This window comes from Dendrobates tinctorius, unplaced genomic scaffold, assembly GCF_039654945.1.
Source record: "Dendrobates tinctorius isolate UK_male_01 unplaced genomic scaffold, ASM3965494v1 ptg000120l, whole genome shotgun sequence".
NCBI lineage: Eukaryota > Metazoa > Chordata > Amphibia > Anura > Dendrobatidae > Dendrobates > Dendrobates tinctorius.
In genome coordinates, this window is record NW_027361788.1 from 40632141 (window position 1) to 40649274 (window position 17134).

The 17134-nt window shown below is 52.0% G+C and overlaps 1 protein-coding gene across 2 annotated transcripts in view; it reads left to right on the plus strand.

Moving 5' to 3' along the window:
* The first annotated feature begins 4980 nt into the window (after positions 1–4980).
* Positions 4981–17134, plus strand: part of GRIPAP1 (GRIP1 associated protein 1) — a 53503-nt gene continuing 41349 nt past the window's right edge. The window contains exons 1-15 of one of the 2 annotated variants that reach the window (XM_073541218.1): positions 4981–5173; positions 8526–8592; positions 8929–8990; positions 9522–9548; positions 9927–10034; positions 10107–10251; positions 10562–10701; positions 10783–10831; positions 11594–11664; positions 11796–11831; positions 12231–12262; positions 14187–14234; positions 14314–14413; positions 15874–15951; positions 16088–16180. In XM_073541218.1, the coding sequence (XP_073397319.1) occupies positions 5132–5173; positions 8526–8592; positions 8929–8990; positions 9522–9548; positions 9927–10034; positions 10107–10251; positions 10562–10701; positions 10783–10831; positions 11594–11664; positions 11796–11831; positions 12231–12262; positions 14187–14234; positions 14314–14413; positions 15874–15951; positions 16088–16180 (1098 nt within the window). In that variant the 5' untranslated portion in view covers positions 4981–5131. The remainder of the gene's footprint in view (positions 5174–8525; positions 8593–8928; positions 8991–9521; positions 9549–9926; positions 10035–10106; positions 10252–10561; positions 10702–10782; positions 10832–11593; positions 11665–11795; positions 11832–12230; positions 12263–14186; positions 14235–14313; positions 14414–15873; positions 15952–16087; positions 16181–17134) is intronic. The other variant, XM_073541219.1, reaches the window with a different exon arrangement.

The window sequence follows — 17134 nt, forward strand, 5'->3', positions numbered from 1 at the left end:
TACACGCTCAGCGATTTAAAAAAAAAAAAAAAAGCATATTTTTGATAAGAGGCACGCTTATAAAACAAGCTCTGTACACTCAAACTAGCTCCCTCTAGTGGTGGCTGTATAATTGCACCAGGCTCTGACACCAGGCAGTAAATGGGTGAATGAGGGGATCCTTCCACTGCCCATTTCCATCCCGTCCTCCCATTACTTTCATATAATATGGACCCTCAGCTCTGATCACGGCGACCACAGCCCTGATTAGAGTCGTTGGTCAGCGACTAGTCTGTATGGGGTACTGTGTATGGATGAAATAAGTGCAGAATTTCCACCCTGGGACATTGGGGGCCTTCCATAATAATGGGGGCTCCTTCCAGACTTTGGGAATATTGGACAATTTCCCAATGCTGCGGAAAGCTCTTGGCGAGCAGCGGTCGTGGGAGTTTTCTTGTGCGCGACACTCTACAATTAGGTGAAGCCACAGAGTGGACGTGGGTGAGGGGCATGGCCTGAAAAACAGGCAGGACCACCAGGGAACATACACTTGGAAAGCAACCATCCAGACGCAGGCGAGTCAGGAGACAGGTAGAGGGAGAAGCATCGGTATCGGGAGCTGTCACCGGTAAAGACGAGCTACCAATAATGGGCGCCCCCTGTAGTGCTGATCAGTCCCCCAGGGCAGACCGTCAGTAGCAGAGGACTCCTGCCCCAAGTGATGGTGCCATCTTCATCTCTGGCACAGGCAGCACAAGGCAGGGAGGCCATAGTGCCGCCTGTGCGGGATCCTGACATGGTCTGCCTGCATGGCCCCTTCTGTAGCACAGGACCCCACTGTACTGGCATCATGGGCAGGAGCTGAGCTTCATAGGAATCGCATATATGATCAGTGCTGCGGCATTACCGCATGTACAGCACGAGTGATCGCAGCTCTAGTCCTCTGACAAATATATAAAACAACAAATACAATCACCCCTTTATCCCCCCAGTAAAAGTATAAACAAAGATTAAAAAGTAAATCCCTGCTGGAATCAGGCGTGATCGTCAGGACAGTATCACCGAGTCCTAAATCAGATTTCTGAAAATAGCAAATAACAACCAAGAAGGGAACGGTGGAACCGAACAGTGACATTCCAGAATTGCTGTTTTCGGCCACCGCCCAACCCCCGATAAGTGTCACAGCGTCATCTGTGCCCAAACGATATCACTAAAGACGACAGCGGAAAAACAGCCCCAACCTGGTCCATGGATGGAGAAGAAAAGCGTCACAGGTCTCAGAGAGGCGCGGACATAAAGCATTTATTTGTTCTTTTACAAAGTCTGGAATTTTTTCTTATAACTTAATGACGTCTCCGCACTCTGTGACCCCTCCGCGCTCAGCGACGTCCTCGCTCTCAGTGACATCTCCGCAATGTCTCCGCGCTCAGTGACGTCTCCATGCTCTGCGATGTCTCCGCACTCAGTGACGTCTCCGCGTTCAGTGACGTCTCCGCGTTCAGTGACGTCTACGCACTCTGATGTCTCCGCACTGTGACGTCTCTGCGCTCGGTGACGTCTCTGCGCTCGGTGACGTCTCTGCGCTCGGTGACGTCTCTGCGCTCGGTGACGTCTCTGCGCTCGGTGACGTCTAGGCGCTCGGTGACGTCTAGGCGCTCGGTGACGTCTCCGCGCTCTGCGATGTCTTGTCGCTCAGTGACGTCTCCGCGTTCTGCGACGTCTAGTCGCTCAGTGACGTCTCCGCGTTCTGCGACGTCTAGTCGCTCAGTGACGTCTCCGCGTTCTGCGACGTCTAGTCGCTCAGTGACGTCTCCGTGTTCTGCGACGTCTAGTCGCTCAGTGACGTCTCCGCGTTCTGCGACGTCTAGTCGCTCAGTGACGTCTCCGCGCTCTGCGACGTCTTGTCGCTCAGTGACGTCTCCGCGCTCTGCGACGTCTAGGCGCTCAGTGACGTCTCCGCGCTCTGCGACGTCTAGGCGCTCAGTGACGTCTCCGCGCTCTGCGATGTCTTGTCGCTCAGTGACGTCTCCGCGCTCTGCGATGTCTTGTCGCTCAGTGACGTCTCCGCGCTCTGCGATGTCTTGTCGCTCAGTGACGTCTCCGCGCTCTGCGACGTCTAGTCGCTCAGTGACGTCTCCGCGTTCTGCGACGTCTAGTCGCTCAGTGACGTCTCCGTGTTCTGCGACGTCTAGTCGCTCAGTGACGTCTCCGTGTTCTGCGACGTCTAGTCGCTCAGTGACGTCTCCGCGTTCTGCGACGTCTAGTCGCTCAGTGACGTCTCCGCGTTCTGCGACGTCTAGTCGCTCAGTGACGTCTCCGCGTTCTGCGACGTCTAGTCGCTCAGTGACGTCTCCGCGCTCTGCGACGTCTTGTCGCTCAGTGACGTCTCCGCGCTCTGCGACGTCTAGGCGCTCAGTGACGTCTCCGCGCTCTGCGATGTCTAGGCGCTCAGTGACGTCTCCGCGCTCTGCGATGTCTTGTCGCTCAGTGACGTCTCCGCGCTCTGCGATGTCTTGTCGCTCAGTGACGTCTCCGCGCTCTGCGATGTCTTGTCGCTCAGTGACGTCTCCGCGCTCTGCGATGTCTAGTCGCTCAGTGACGTCTCCGCGCTCTGCGATGTCTAGTCGCTCAGTGACGTCTCCGCGCTCTGCGATGTCTAGTCGCTCAGTGACGTCTCCGCGCTCTGCGATGTCTTGTCGCTCAGTGACGTCTCCGCGCTCTGCGATGTCTAGTCGCTCAGTGACGTCTCCGCGCTCTGCGATGTCTTGTCGCTCAGTGACGTCTCCGCGCTCTGCGATGTCTTGTCGCTCAGTGACGTCTCCGCGCTCTGCGATGTCTTGTCGCTCAGTGACGTCTCCGCGCTCTGCGATGTCTTGTCGCTCAGTGACGTCTCCGCGCTCTGCGATGTCTAGTCGCTCAGTGACGTCTCCGCGCTCTGCGATGTCTTGTCGCTCAGTGACGTCTCCGCGCTCTGCGATGTCTTGTCGCTCAGTGACGTCTCCGCGCTCTGCGATGTCTAGTCGCTCAGTGACGTCTCCGCGCTCTGCGATGTCTAGTCGCTCAGTGACGTCTCCGCGCTCTGCGATGTCTAGTCGCTCAGTGACGTCTCCGCGCTCTGCGATGTCTAGTCGCTCAGTGACGTCTCCGCGCTCTGCGATGTCTTGTCGCTCAGTGACGTCTCCGCGCTCTGCGATGTCTAGTCGCTCAGTGACGTCTCCGCGCTCTGCGATGTCTTGTCGCTCAGTGACGTCTCCGCGCCCTGCGATGTCTTGTCGCTCAGTGACGTCTCCGCGCTCTGCGATGTCTTGTCGCTCAGTGACGTCTCCGTGCCCTGCGATGTCTTGTCGCTCAGTGACGTCTCCGCGTTCTGCGATGTCTTGTCGCTCAGTGACGTCTCCGCGCTCTGCGATGTCTAGTCGCTCAGTGACGTCTCCGCGCTCTGCGATGTCTTGTCGCTCAGTGACGTCTCCGCGCTCTGCGATGTCTTGTCGCTCAGTGACGTCTCCGCGCTCTGCGATGTCTAGTCGCTCAGTGACGTCTCCGCGCTCTGCGATGTCTAGTCGCTCAGTGACGTCTCCGCGCTCTGCGATGTCTAGTCGCTCAGTGACGTCTCCGCGCTCTGCGATGTCTAGTCGCTCAGTGACGTCTCCGCGCTCTGCGATGTCTAGTCGCTCAGTGACGTCTCCGCGCCCTGCGATGTCTTGTCGCTCAGTGACGTCTCCGCGCTCTGCGATGTCTTGTCGCTCAGTGACGTCTCCGCGTTCTGCGATGTCTTGTCGCTCAGTGACGTCTCCGCGTTCTGCGATGTCTTGTCGCTCAGTGACGTCTCCGCGCTCTGCGATGTCTTGTCGCTCAGTGACGTCTCCGCGCTCTGCGATGTCTTGTCGCTCAGTGACGTCTCCGCGCTCTGCGATGTCTAGGTGCTCAGTGACGTCTCCGTGCTCTGCGATGTCTTGTCGCTCAGTGACGTCTCCGTGCTCTGCGATGTCTTGTCGCTCAGTGACGTCTCCGCGCTCTGCGATGTCTTGTCGCTCAGTGACGTCTCCGCGCTCTGCGATGTCTAGGTGCTCAGTGACGTCTCCGTGCTCTGCGACGTCTAGTCGCTCAGTGACGTCTCCGTGCTCTGCGATGTCTTGTCGCTCAGTGACGTCTCCGCGCTCTGCGATGTCTTGTCGCTCAGTGACGTCTCCGCGCTCTGCGATGTCTTGTCGCTCAGTGACGTCTCCGCGCTCTGCGATGTCTTGTCGCTCAGTGACGTCTCCGCTCTCTGCGATGTCTTGTCGCTCAGTGACGTCTCCGCGCTCTGCGATGTCTTGTCGCTCAGTGACGTCTCCGCGCTCTGCGATGTCTTGTCGCTCAGTGACGTCTCCGCGCTCTGCGATGTCTTGTCGCTCAGTGACGTCTCCGCGCTCTGCGATGTCTTGTCGCTCAGTGACGTCTCCGCGCTCTGCGATGTCTTGTCGCTCAGTGACGTCTCCGCGCTCTGCGATGTCTTGTCGCTCAGTGACGTCTCCGCCCTCGCACAGCCTGGATAATCAGGCATATTTACTACAACATTAACGCTGTGAAAACAAAACATAAAGATCAATGGTGGAATTACAGTTTTTTCAATTTTCCCCTCACTTGGAATCTTTCTCCCGCTCTTCTATACATTATATGGTGAAGTGAATGGCGTCGTCCAAAGAGAAAAGCGGCCTAACAAGTCCTCATACGGCCGGAACACATAAGAGCAGGAGGAGGTAAAGGGCTCGGGCCATATACACCTGCAGCTTTCCAGCATGCGCCGGGTCATGGAGTCCTGCACTATGTCCAAACTCTCTGACAGATGTTAGTGACTGAACCCACAACAGCTGGGAGTTTGTTACAGTTAGATAAGTCCCGTTGTGGGCAATGGAGGAAACAGCAACTCCGATCCGACGACGCTGGTCCACCATGTGGATGTGAATTGTCAGAAACATTTATTGCACACTACCGCACATGACCAGCAGGTGGCGCTCTCGCCCCTCCGCCTCTCTATCCCAGTGGCTGCAGCCTCCTTGGTAGCGCCCAGTTCCTGTCTGTAGTCAGCATCTCTCTATGGTGGTGGCTGGACGATACCATTGAACAGGGAAGCGGGGGTGCTTTGCCGGTGTCCACAGTGGGTGACAGGAAGATGGCGCAGGCTCTGTCTGAGGACGAGTTCCAGCGGATGCAGGTAACGCTGCACTGAGGCCTGCTCAGGTGACGACTAACGCGTGACGTCATGACAAACAGCACGCTGACGTCATGTGTGAGCGGTAGGGAGGGTTTGGTGAAGAGCCGCAGTCCCGAATGTCATTAGTTTTTACATCACATAGAATGAATGGAGGTGGAGGATCAGCTGATGTCTGCCAGCCATTGTGTGGTGAGCAGGAGCTGAGCGCTCACCAATAGGTGCCAGCGACGTCATCTGTCAGTAAGAGGTGCTAGTGACATCATCTGTCAGCACCAGGTACTAGTGACGTCATCTGTCAGTAAGAGGTGCCAGTGACGTCCTCTGTCAGCACCAGGTACTAGTGACGTCATCTGTCAGTAAGAGGTGCCAGTGACGTCCTCTGTCAGCACCAGGTACTAGTGACGTCATCTGTCAGTAAGAGGTTCCAGTGATGTCATCTGTCAGCACCAGGTGCTAGTGACGTCCTCTGTCAGCACCAGGTACTAGTGACGTCATCTGTCAGTAAGAGGTTCCAGTGATGTCATCTGTCAGTAAGAGGTGCCAGTGATGTCATCTGTCATCACCAGGTGCCAGTGATGTCATCTGTCAGCACCAGGTGCTAGTGAGGTCATCTGTCAGTAAGAGGTTCCAGTGATGTCATCTGTCAGTAAGAGGTGCCAGTGACGTCCTCTGTCAGCACCAGGTGCTAGTGACGTCCTCTGTCAGCACCAGGTACTAGTGACGTCATCTGTCAGTAAGAGGTTCCAGTGATGTCATCTGTCAGTAAGAGGTGCCAGTGATGTCATCTGTCAGCACCAGGTGCTAGTGCCGTCATCTGTCAGCACCAGGTACTAGTGACGTCATCTGTCAGTAAGAGGTTCCAGTGATGTCATCTGTCAGTAAGAGGTGCCAGTGATGTCATCTGTCATCACCAGGTGCCAGTGATGTCATCTGTCAGCACCAGGTGCTAGTGAGGTCATCTGTCAGTAAGAGGTTCCAGTGATGTCATCTGTCAGTAAGAGGTGCCAGTGACGTCCTCTGTCAGCACCAGGTGCTAGTGACGTCCTCTGTCAGCACCAGGTGCTAGTGACGTCCTCTGTCAGCACCAGGTACTAGTGACGTCATCTGTCAGTAAGAGGTTCCAGTGATGTCATCTGTCAGTAAGAGGTGCCAGTGATGTCATCTGTCAGCACCAGGTGCTAGTGCCGTCATCTGTCAGCACCAGGTACTAGTGACGTCATCTGTCAGTAAGAGGTTCCAGTGATGTCATCTGTCAGTAAGAGGTGCCAGTGATGTCATCTGTCAGCACCAGGTGCTAGTGACATCATCTGTCAGTAAGAGGTTCCAGTGATGTCATCTGTCAGTAAGAGGTGCCAGTGACGTCCTCTGTCAGCACCAGGTGCTAGTGATGTCCTCTGTCAGCACCAGGTACTAGTGACGTCATCTGTCAGAGGTTCCAGTGATGTCATCTGTCAGTAAGAGGTGCCAGTGATGTCATCTGTCAGCACCAGGTGCTAGTGACGTCCTCTGTCAGCACCAGGTACTAGTGACGTCATCTGTCAGTAAGAGGTTCCAGTGATGTCATCTGTCAGCACCAGGTGCTAGTGACGTCCTCTGTCAGCACCAGGTACTAGTGACGTCATCTGTCAGTAAGAGGTTCCAGTGATGTCATCTGTCAGTAAGAGGTGCCAGTGATGTCATCTGTCATCACCAGGTGCCAGTGATGTCATCTGTCAGCACCAGGTGTTAGTGAGGTCATCTGTCAGTAAGAGGTTCCAGTGATGTCATCTGTCAGTAAGAGGTGCCAGTGACGTCCTCTGTCAGCACCAGGTACTAGTGACGTCATCTGTCAGTAAGAGGTTCCAGTGATGTCATCTGTCAGTAAGAGGTGCCAGTGATGTCATCTGTCAGCACCAGGTGCTAGTGACATCATCTGTCAGTAAGAGGTTCCAGTGATGTCATCTGTCAGTAAGAGGTGCCAGTGACGTCCTCTGTCAGCACCAGGTGCTAGTGACGTCCTCTGTCAGCAATAGGTACTAGTGACGTCATCTGTCAGTAAGAGGTTCCAGTGATGTCATCTGTCAGTAAGAGGTGCCAGTGATGTCATCTGTCAGCACCAGGTGCTAGTGACGTCCTCTGTCAGCACCAGGTACTAGTGACGTCATCTGTCAGTAAGAGGTTCCAGTGATGTCATCTGTCAGTAAGAGGTGCCAGTGATGTCATCTGTCATCACCAGGTGCTAGTGACGTCATCTGTCAGTAAGAGGTTCCAGTGATGTCATCTGTCAGTAAGAGGTGCCAGTGATGTCATCTGTCAGCACCAGGTGCTAGTGATGTCATCTGTCAGCACCAGGTACTAGTGACGTCATCTGTCAGTAAGAGGTTCCAGTGATGTCATCTGTCAGTAAGAGGTGCCAGTGATGTCATCTGTCAGCACCAGGTGCTAGTGACATCATCTGTCAGTAAGAGGTGCCAATGACATCATCTGTCTGCACCAGGTGCCAGTGATGTCATCTGTCAGCATCAGGTGCCAGTGACATCATCTATCGGTACCAGGTGCCAGTGACGTCATCTGTCAGAGGTGCCAGTGACATCATCTATCAGTACCAGGTGCCAATGACATCATCTGTCGGCACCAGGTGCCAGTGACGTCATCTGTCGGCACCAGGTGCCAGTGACGTCAGCTGTCGGCGCCAGTGATGGAATCAGTCATCACCACATGGCAGTGATACTTGTGTGCCAGTGACATCAGACGTGTGCCAGGTGCCAGTGACGTCAAACATTCTAGGGGTGCCGTAGTGTCACCAATGATGCTCTTTCACCCTGCTGTCAGTGCCATCCTCTGCCACCCTGTCAGTAATTGTGGTATGAGGTTGTCTGCAGGGAGTCACACTCCACAGGGAGATGCCATAGCTGTCCTGGTACTGTTGGGTAGTGCCCGTATCATTGACTGTGGGCATGTCCCCGTCACCACTCAGTTGTGGGTGATTAGATTGTCAGTTCTGTGGTCGCTTGCGGTCAGACTCCCCATATTTCAGGCCAGCGCTGCCTCGTCGCCTGTGCAGCAGGGTGTGGAGTGCTGGGTGACAACCCTGAGGGCGGTGGTAATGGCTGGTTGATCGGTTGTTGCCCAGCTTTCCCTGGCACATTGTCACACTCCTGTAATTTCCCAGCATGCATAGGTGCTTGCCTGGTTACATGTCGGTACCATTAGATCTGTATACCATGCCCGGCAGCCCTCGATGTGATTGGAGCTGTAGTGCTGTAGTTACAGGGACCACAGACCTAACATCTGCAGCGAGACTATTGTTCCCTGGTATCAGCCGTTCCCTGCCCCCCCCCCGATCACATGATGTGTCTCTCTCCTATCACAGGCTCAGCTCCTGGAGCTCCGGACCCAAAACTACCAGCTGTCTGACAACCTGCGGAAAAACAACCAGGGTGAGTATAACCCCCGTTCTCCCTGAGTGCTCCCTCGTATACAGTATTTCTTACAGGGATTGTCCATGTAGCGCTTTACAGATACATGATCACTAACAAAAGCAGAGTCAGGTGTGACAGATCGGTGCCTGCCGGGCTCTGCCTTGTCCCTGGAAGATACAGCTGAATGGCCACAGAACTGAGGGCCAAGCCGATACCTGATGGGCCCCCCAATAGCTAGAGTAAAAGATGCTGCACTGCCCCTTTCACAATATACATCTAGCTGGGAGTCACCTTTACTGTGGCGTTTGCTTTAACCTGCCAGTCCAGTATCCGTAACACTTTCTGCTCTTCCAGAACTCTCATCTCTGCGTCAGAAGCATGTGTCCATGGAGAAGGAGTACCAGAAGGCCCAGAAGGTGAGTTCACCACTGTCATCTGGGGATTTATCAACACGGCGGAAATGGAGAAAACATGGTGAATGTGGGAACCAGCGGGAGCGTTTCTCAGAGAATTTTTGGAAAGTTAGAGAACCATTCTGATTGGTTACTTCATTATCGATGCTCTGGCAGCTACCTGGGACTCTCACCTGTGTAGAGAACAGGGGTCTCCTTACCCCCTCTCTGAGGCTGATCGCTTGCTGCCATAAGTGTGACCACCACCACATGCATTCTGTGCCGGTGGTTCTCCAAAAGGCAGGACTCTGATCACTTAGACAATGACCTTTCTTGCAAGAAGACCCCTTAACAGATCTCCTGTTTGTGTTATGTCTGAGGGGCTCAGCGGGGTTTTCTTGTATACAGGGTGTTAGTTTTCCCTGGAGCGTCCCTTTCACCATCTGACCGCAGCGGAGGCCATGTGCCCTTTTCCATCATTCCTCTTGGTCTTGTGTTTGTCGCCCTCGTGCTGTTTTTTTTTTTTTTTTATCACTGTTTCTGCTTTATTCACAGGCCCTCAGCAAAAGCAAGAAAGCCCAGGTAAGAAGGGACCCCAGAAATGAGCAGGACCACTGATTCTTTGCATATGCTGGTTAGTTTGCAATAAAACTATTACTGTGGCGCATCTCCCAGGGACTTCCTCCCTCGTCTAATTGATGCATGGCTAGTTCAATTTTAAGGGGGCATCTGTACAACAATATACATATATATGTGCCACTTAGCTTGTCATAAATGGCTTTACGCAGCAAGTTTAAATGCTGCATTAAGTGCTTCAGAGCTGAACTTATTCTTCTTCAAACTGGATGATAGAAGCAGGTGGGGATCTAAGGATTGGGGCACCTTAGGGATCTAATTGGTATGTGGTTTCTGGTGTCGGAGGGGTTGGTGTCATGAGTTTCTGTCTTACTGTTCCTGCAGGAGGTGGAGGCGTTATTAGGGGAGAACGAAATGCTCCAAGGAAAACTGCACAGTCAGGAGGACGACTTCAGGCTGCAGAACAGCACGTTGATGCAGGAGCTGTCCAAGGTACACAGACGTTAGGGGGTCTGGGTGGGTTTTACTGCTGCCTGCTGTTCTCATTCATGTCTTTGTACCCAGCTGTGCTCACAAATTGAGCAACTGGAAACTGAAAACCAGCAGCTGAAGGAAGGGGGTCCGTCTCCGGAGGGCATCCCTGGAGCTGCGGAGGGCGAGCTGAGAAGACTGCAGGCAGAGAACACTGCGCTACAGAGGACTATAGGCTGTAAGACTCGTAGCCTCAGTAATTGGGGGGCCATTATGTCATATGATGATTATCACCAAGCTTTCCCACATACTAAACGGCAAATCAGCCTGGATATTCACTGTACATCCCCTACCTCATTGGGTAGATTTGCCATTCACATGTCTGGGTAAGCTGGGTGACTATATTAATGGCACAGCTACTTTAGCAGCCGCATTGAATTTCACCCAGCTTTCCAGGAGCGGATACAACTCCCATTTACTACCTGGACGCAGTTCACACCTGCTGCTTTCCTGTATGTCCGTTTATTTGGGTGATTTCTGGTTTGCAGCCATTCAGGAACGGCATGAGAAGGAAATTGCGTCACTGAAGAGCCAAGAAATGCCGGCCAATGGTCACCGCAGCTCAGGTACAGGCCAGGAGAGCGGGGCCCAGGATGTACAAACAGACGGACACAGCCATGGACAGCAGGTGGTCTGCACACAGTGCCGGCATCAGTAGTGGTGCGCTGTATATTTGGATGTGGATCTTGTGACCTGTTGTCTCTTATAGGGCGGCGAACAGTCCAGCAGCTGGGAGCAAAGAGAGGATAATCTGCAAGGTGAGTGGGCCACCATCACTGAGGTCAGCCCTGCATCCGAGACCCCACATGTGAGAGGCCAGATCAGACACCTGTGATTCTGCTTATCCCCCATAAGAAGAAAGAATCGGGCATGCCATGACCATATCTCCCTCAAAAGCAGAAAGTTTGGTCAGTGATCGTCTAGTGCAGTGGTCTTTAAAAGGGTTGACCCATTTTGGGGGTGCAAACATAGCTTTTACTCACCGTCCCGGGATCCAGTGCCACTTTGGTCTGTCCGCTGCAGCGGTGACGTCACGCCTATAAATGAGATCAGCTGTCCTGCCAATGTAGACAGCACAAGTTTTCAGGTCAGTGATTGGCTGCAGCGCTGTCAAGACCTCACTGCTACAGCCGATCAACAAAGGCAAGGGCAGCACTGCACCGCAGGAGCGTTAGTAAAAGCTCTTTTTTTTGTTTGTTTTTATATCCCTGAGATATTTGAGGAAAAAAAAAATCTTTGGAACAGGACAATCCCTTTAAACTGCGGCTCAAAGGATCCGATTTAAAAAAAATTCTGGTGACCTTGTGCTTCTACACAGCAATCAATCCCAACAAGCAGAGCTGCAGTGTAAAGTACTGTGAGGGTACAGCCCCTGTTAGCTTCCTACCTGGAGGTGGATGTTAGACCATTTCAATCTCAAATATGTAGGAGGAGCCCCTGATTTTTAGCTTTGACTTAGTAGATCAGAGCTGCAGTGCAAAGCATGGAGTACACTCTGAGTACTTTCGCTATTTCTTCAGGTGTAACACTGAAACTGGCGACACAGACGGAAGAGAACAAACTGCTGAGAGACAAAATAAACGCACTACAGGTTGGTACTGCCGCCATCGGGATTATGGTCTTATGTGGGTAGATCCTCTGGATTATACCGATCGATCTCTGCTGGTCCTACATGATCCAGGGCAGGGATCTGGCACAAATATTCTCCTTTTTTATATGCAGGGAGAGCTCTCCAAACTGCAAGAGGAAAACACAAAGGTATGACCCAAGTTCTGCAATTCTCTATTACGCTATGTGTTTTAGTTCATCACCATCTGCAAGATCTCTGCTTGCTGTCAGGCTCAAAACTTGTATAGACTTAATGTATCTCCCAGTTGAGGGTTTGCTGCACTTGTATCCAGACAATCCTCTATGAGCTGAGCGGCCTGGACTCCGGACTTCTGGCCTTCGCTGATACACTGTAGCTAATTATTAGGAAAGATTAGAGATTTGTGCCCCTTTATCAGGTCTGAACACTGAAAGCAAAAAGTTGTGAAAACTGAGGAAGTGGATGATAACGCTGCAGATGTTCCCACATCCAGTGATTGCACAGATCTGATGATTCAGCCAATCTATTATCTAATACTAATAAGGATTTTTCCATTTTTACTGTGATAGATTTCTGAAAAGTTAAAGAAGAAACATGACAGGTGAGAGACTGGTGGGTACAGAGGAGGGGGCAGGATGCTGCGGTAAGGATGCTGCTGTATGCCAGGGTGGTTTTTATTCTGAAGCTGTAGTGAAATGTTCATTGGATCATATGTGAGACTCCTCATAATCCTAAATATAAGATCATCAGTGAACCTGTGCAGAATGAAAGGAGACGATGTGTGATTGGCAGCCTGAACCACATCAAGAAGTGTAGACCAGCTCCGGAGTTACAGGACACAACGTATTGCTGCCAAACCAGCCACAATGCAGTGAAAACACAGCTCGCACTATGAACCGGGCAGCAGTCTGCTCAGCTCCGGGTCACTGCTGGGAAGACTTGGCATGATTAACAGGTCTATAACAAATAGGAAAAGACTAAATAGGCAAAGATGAAGTGTTCTCCCTTTAGCTTGGTCCCTCTCCTTTCCGTGGCCTGTCTCCTCTCCCTTCCATGCTTGAGCTCCTTTACGCAGTTGCCCCCCTCTTCTTTCCACGCCTGTCACCTTCTCTTTTCCGCATCGAGACCCCTCTCCTTTCTGCACCTAGACCCCTCTACTTTTACTGCCTAGCCTCATCCCCGCATTTGTCCCCCGTTCCCCGTTTGTGCTCCTTGCTCCCTCTCATTTTCACATTCGGAGTCGTCTTCTAGACTTTTCTCCCCATGTTCGGGGCTTTTTAGCCAGCGCCGAACTCTCCTTCTCATGCCCAGACTTTTTGTTCTGTACCCAGGCTTTTCTCCCCATGCCAGACTGTTCTCTTCACCTGTCTATCCTTGATAAATGTTTCTTGTCAAATGCAAATAGAAAGAGACCCATCAGTTAAACCAAGGAGAGAAATGTTTATACAGATTCTTTTCCCGGGCTTCTCTCCCCGTCCCGTGCCCCCCGGGCTTCTCTCCCCGTGCCCCCCGGGCTTATCTCCCCGTTCCCCCGGGCTTCTCTCTTCTCCTGGGGTTCTTTCCTCGTGCCCCGGGCTTTTCTCTTCTAGACTTCTCTTCTTGTGCCCGGGCATCTCTCTTCTTGTGCCCGGGCATCTCTCTTCTCCTGGGGTTCTCTCCCGGTGCCCTGGGCTTCTCTTTTCGTGCCCCGAGCTTCTCTCTCCGTGCCCCGAGCTTCTCTCTCCGTGCCCCGAGCTTCTCTCTCCGTGCCCCGAGCTTCTCTCTCCGTGCCCCGAGCTTCTCTCTCCGTGCCCCGAGCTTCTCTCTCCGTGCCCCGGGCTTCTCTCTCCGTGCCCCTGGCATTTCTCCTCGTGTACCTGGCTTCTTTCTTCTCATGTGCCTTGCTTCTCTCTTCTCTTGGGCTCCTCTCTCTGTGGACCATGCTATTCTCCTCGTGTACCTCTTTTTGTGTATCTGGCTTCTCTGTTCTCGTGTTCTGGGCTTCTCTTCTCCTGGGCTTCTCTCTTTGGATTCTGGGCTTTTCTCCTTGGGTGCCAGGCTTCTCTCTCCGTGCCCCTGGCATTTCTCCTCGTGTACCTGGCTTCTTTCTTCTCATGTGCCTTGCTTCTCTCTTCTCTTGGGCTCCTCTCTCTGTGGACCATGCTATTCTCCTCGTGTACCTCTTTTTGTGTATCTGGCTTCTCTGTTCTCGTGTTCTGGGCTTCTCTTCTCCTGGGCTTCTCTCTTTGGATTCTGGGCTTTTCTCCTTGGGTGCCAGGCTTCTCTATTCTCCTGGTCTTCTGTTCCTGCTCCTTGGCTTCCCTCCTTGTACAACCCTAACTTATTTCTCATTATGATTTCCTGCCCATGGTCGGGTCACATAAAATGACAGGTTGCCTTTTGTGACTGAAAGGACTCATGTGGGTAGAGCAGAGTTGACTCTTGTTTCTCAGGAGTCCTAGCAGCCGGACAGTGCCATGTATGTTGTTTTTGCATTGCTTTCAGCTCTTGCTCCTTTCATGTGTGATTTCTTCTGTCCTCCACAGTTATCTTCGTCTCCAGACAGACAAGGAGGCCCTGTACAACGACAGCAGGTGAGTCTATCATCCTTCGGTCGGAGAAGTTGAGGGGTTTTGATCAGAGCTGACTTCTGACCTTACTGTCTGCAAACAGGACGAAAATAGAGGAAATCCAGCAAAGAAAAGAGGAAGAGCTGAAAGCCTCGGCCTCCCGGAACCAGAAGCTGCAGCAGGACCTGAGCGGGGCTCAGCAGGTACCGAGGGCTGATCTCATCTGAGGATGTCCTCCATGCCTCCACATTGGCGCTCCTTACCAGCCTTCAGACATCTTTTCCTGTGACTGGGCATAGTTTTGCTTTGTAGTTTGTTATTCAGATTATTTTTTGCTTTTTCTCTTTCCGTGCTGTATGGAGCTATTTTTTTTCTACCATTTTTATATGTTTATATATTTGTGATTTCATAACAAAATAAGTATTTTTCAAAATTTTCCTATTTTTATTTAATAGCACATGGTAACACTACAAAACCTATTAAACTGTCACTCCGCATAGGGGATAAGAGCGGGAAGTGTCATGGCCGCTACCTGCACTGTATACTTAGTGCTCATTGAGCACCGTGTATACAGAGATGAGGCAGGGACTGTAATTAAAGGGGTTGTTCAGGCATCTGACAGTGACTACCTCTCTTTAGGAAAGGTCATCAATATCAGATCAGTGGGGGTCTGACACCCTTTACCCCCACAATCTGTTATTCACTCCGGCATGGAGACATTGATGGAGCTGAACAGCGCAGGTGCTGCATACTAGCTCCTATTCAATAGCTGGTTGGAGGGGAGGTACTGTGTGTTGGACCCCCACTGATCTGATATTGATGATCTATCCAAAGGATTAATAGTAGATGCCCAGACATGTCCTTTAACGCCTTCCATCATTTCTTGGGAGTTCCGTCTGTAAAGCTCTGCAGCCGCAGACATTTCGAAATGACCCTGCAGATGTCTACAGACATTGGCTGGGCCATGAGTGGTTACAGGGGTATGAGATTCATGGCTTGTCGTAATGATATCTCCAGGACCGGAGAACTAGAGGCTTGCCAATTTCTGGAGCTCTTACATAAATGAAAAGATCCATGCGTGTGTGCACGCTGCTGTCCACGCCCGATCCTTGCCCTCAGGACAGATGAATATTTATGCTTATCCTATTCCCAGATGGCGGCACCCCTTCCCTTTTAAATTACAGTTTTGACATGACTTCCTGAGGTATCAAATCAGAAAGGATGTAGAACAAGTCTGTGCTGCCAGGGAATGCAGTACATTGTATAGCAGGTAACACATCTTGTGTTACTACATACCCACATAATGAGACAGACATAAATGAAGTGATTGCAGCATGGAGGACATGTGAGAGAGTCCATGCGGCTACTATGGTGTCAGGAGGAGCCCCTCAGATTAGCTCATGATTGCTTTAATACCAGGTTCCCCTCTTGTGAAAGTTTGTGTCCTATCATCCTCACCTCTTGGATGAAAGGGACGGAAAGCCCCCACAATGGGGTTCCATTAGTAGCCAGAACTAACATGGGGTCCCTTTTTTCCTGAGTGCATGTTTTCTAAAACGGCCGTCGGAGATAGAGCAGCGCAACTCTCACCGTGCCGTGTGGCTGCTGTGGGTTGTAGTTTCTTCACCGGTCTGCTGCCTTACTTTAAGCTTTCTCTCTACAGACTTGTACTGACCTAAAGGAGCAGATTCAGAGCCTGAAACAAGAACATGAGAAGACCCTTCAGGGACTCCAGGAGCAGGTATGTAGGGCACTGCCCACCAGGCCTGGCACCGCTGAGCGCCATCTGCTATTTCTAGCACTGAGCTCTCTTTCCCGCTCTTCTCCGGTCCCCCGTCGCCTCTGCTTCTCTGTGCCGCTGCCTTCCCCGGGTATAGGTAGCGTGGCAAAGCGCGGAGAGCCAGGAGCAGGTTGACAACATTTTGTCTGAGAACGATGCCCTGCGTACCAACCTAGCCGCCTTGGAGCAGGTACTACACCCCTCAACATTATCCAGATCATATGAAGAGCCCCATATCACTGCTATCCTCCCAATCACACCTAGCGAAACATCTCCGCTCATGCAAGTGTTTGGCTGAAAATAATTAAAGGGGCAGGGCTGCTTTATTTAATTTGTTTTCCTCCCCCAAAACAGCGCCACCCCGTCTACAGATTGTATGCGGTATTGCGGCTCAGACTGTTAATTTGCATTGTACCTGAGTTGCAAAACTAGACCTGGGACAGAGGTGGCATGGTTTCTGGAAGGAAGCAGCCATGTTTTCCTAATCCTGTAATTAAACCGTTTGGCATATACAGATGGGTGTATCAGCGGCTTCTAGTATCACGTTGCCAGCTTTAGGATTTGTGTGCCCCCTTTAAGTCAATGTAGACGTGGTGCCTGGGTCACATGATGTGCTGCGTTGTGCTCTGATGGGGGGGTACCCCGTAAAAAGCAATAATGACCAATTACGGGCAAAAATTGGGCTGCGGGGTAAATGTTAATGTGACCGTTGCATTATTGGTGGAGGGGATGGTGTATACATCTGCTTGTGTCTTAAAGGGATATTTCCATTTACTAAAGTGGTGGAAGATCCCTAAAATAAGCTATCCCTTTAAAATCAATGGGGTCTGACCTCAAGGAACCTCACACTGATGCTGACCCCATCTAAGGATAGTTTCACATTTGCGTTTAAGGCCGCAGCGACGGCCTGCGCACGGCCGCCGCTAAGCCCCGCCCCCTGCGGCGCCTCCTCCGGTAGCTCCGCCTACGGACGCATGACGCTGCATGCGTCCTGCGTCCCCTATCTTTAGCACTGGGGACACAGGCCGTGCGCAGGTATGCGTTTGGCGGCCCATGTGTCCTTTTGACACAGAGCCGACCGCACCAAATTGCAACAGGTTGCGTTTGGCGCTGGTCGGCGCAGGGTCAAAAGGACGTATGCGCC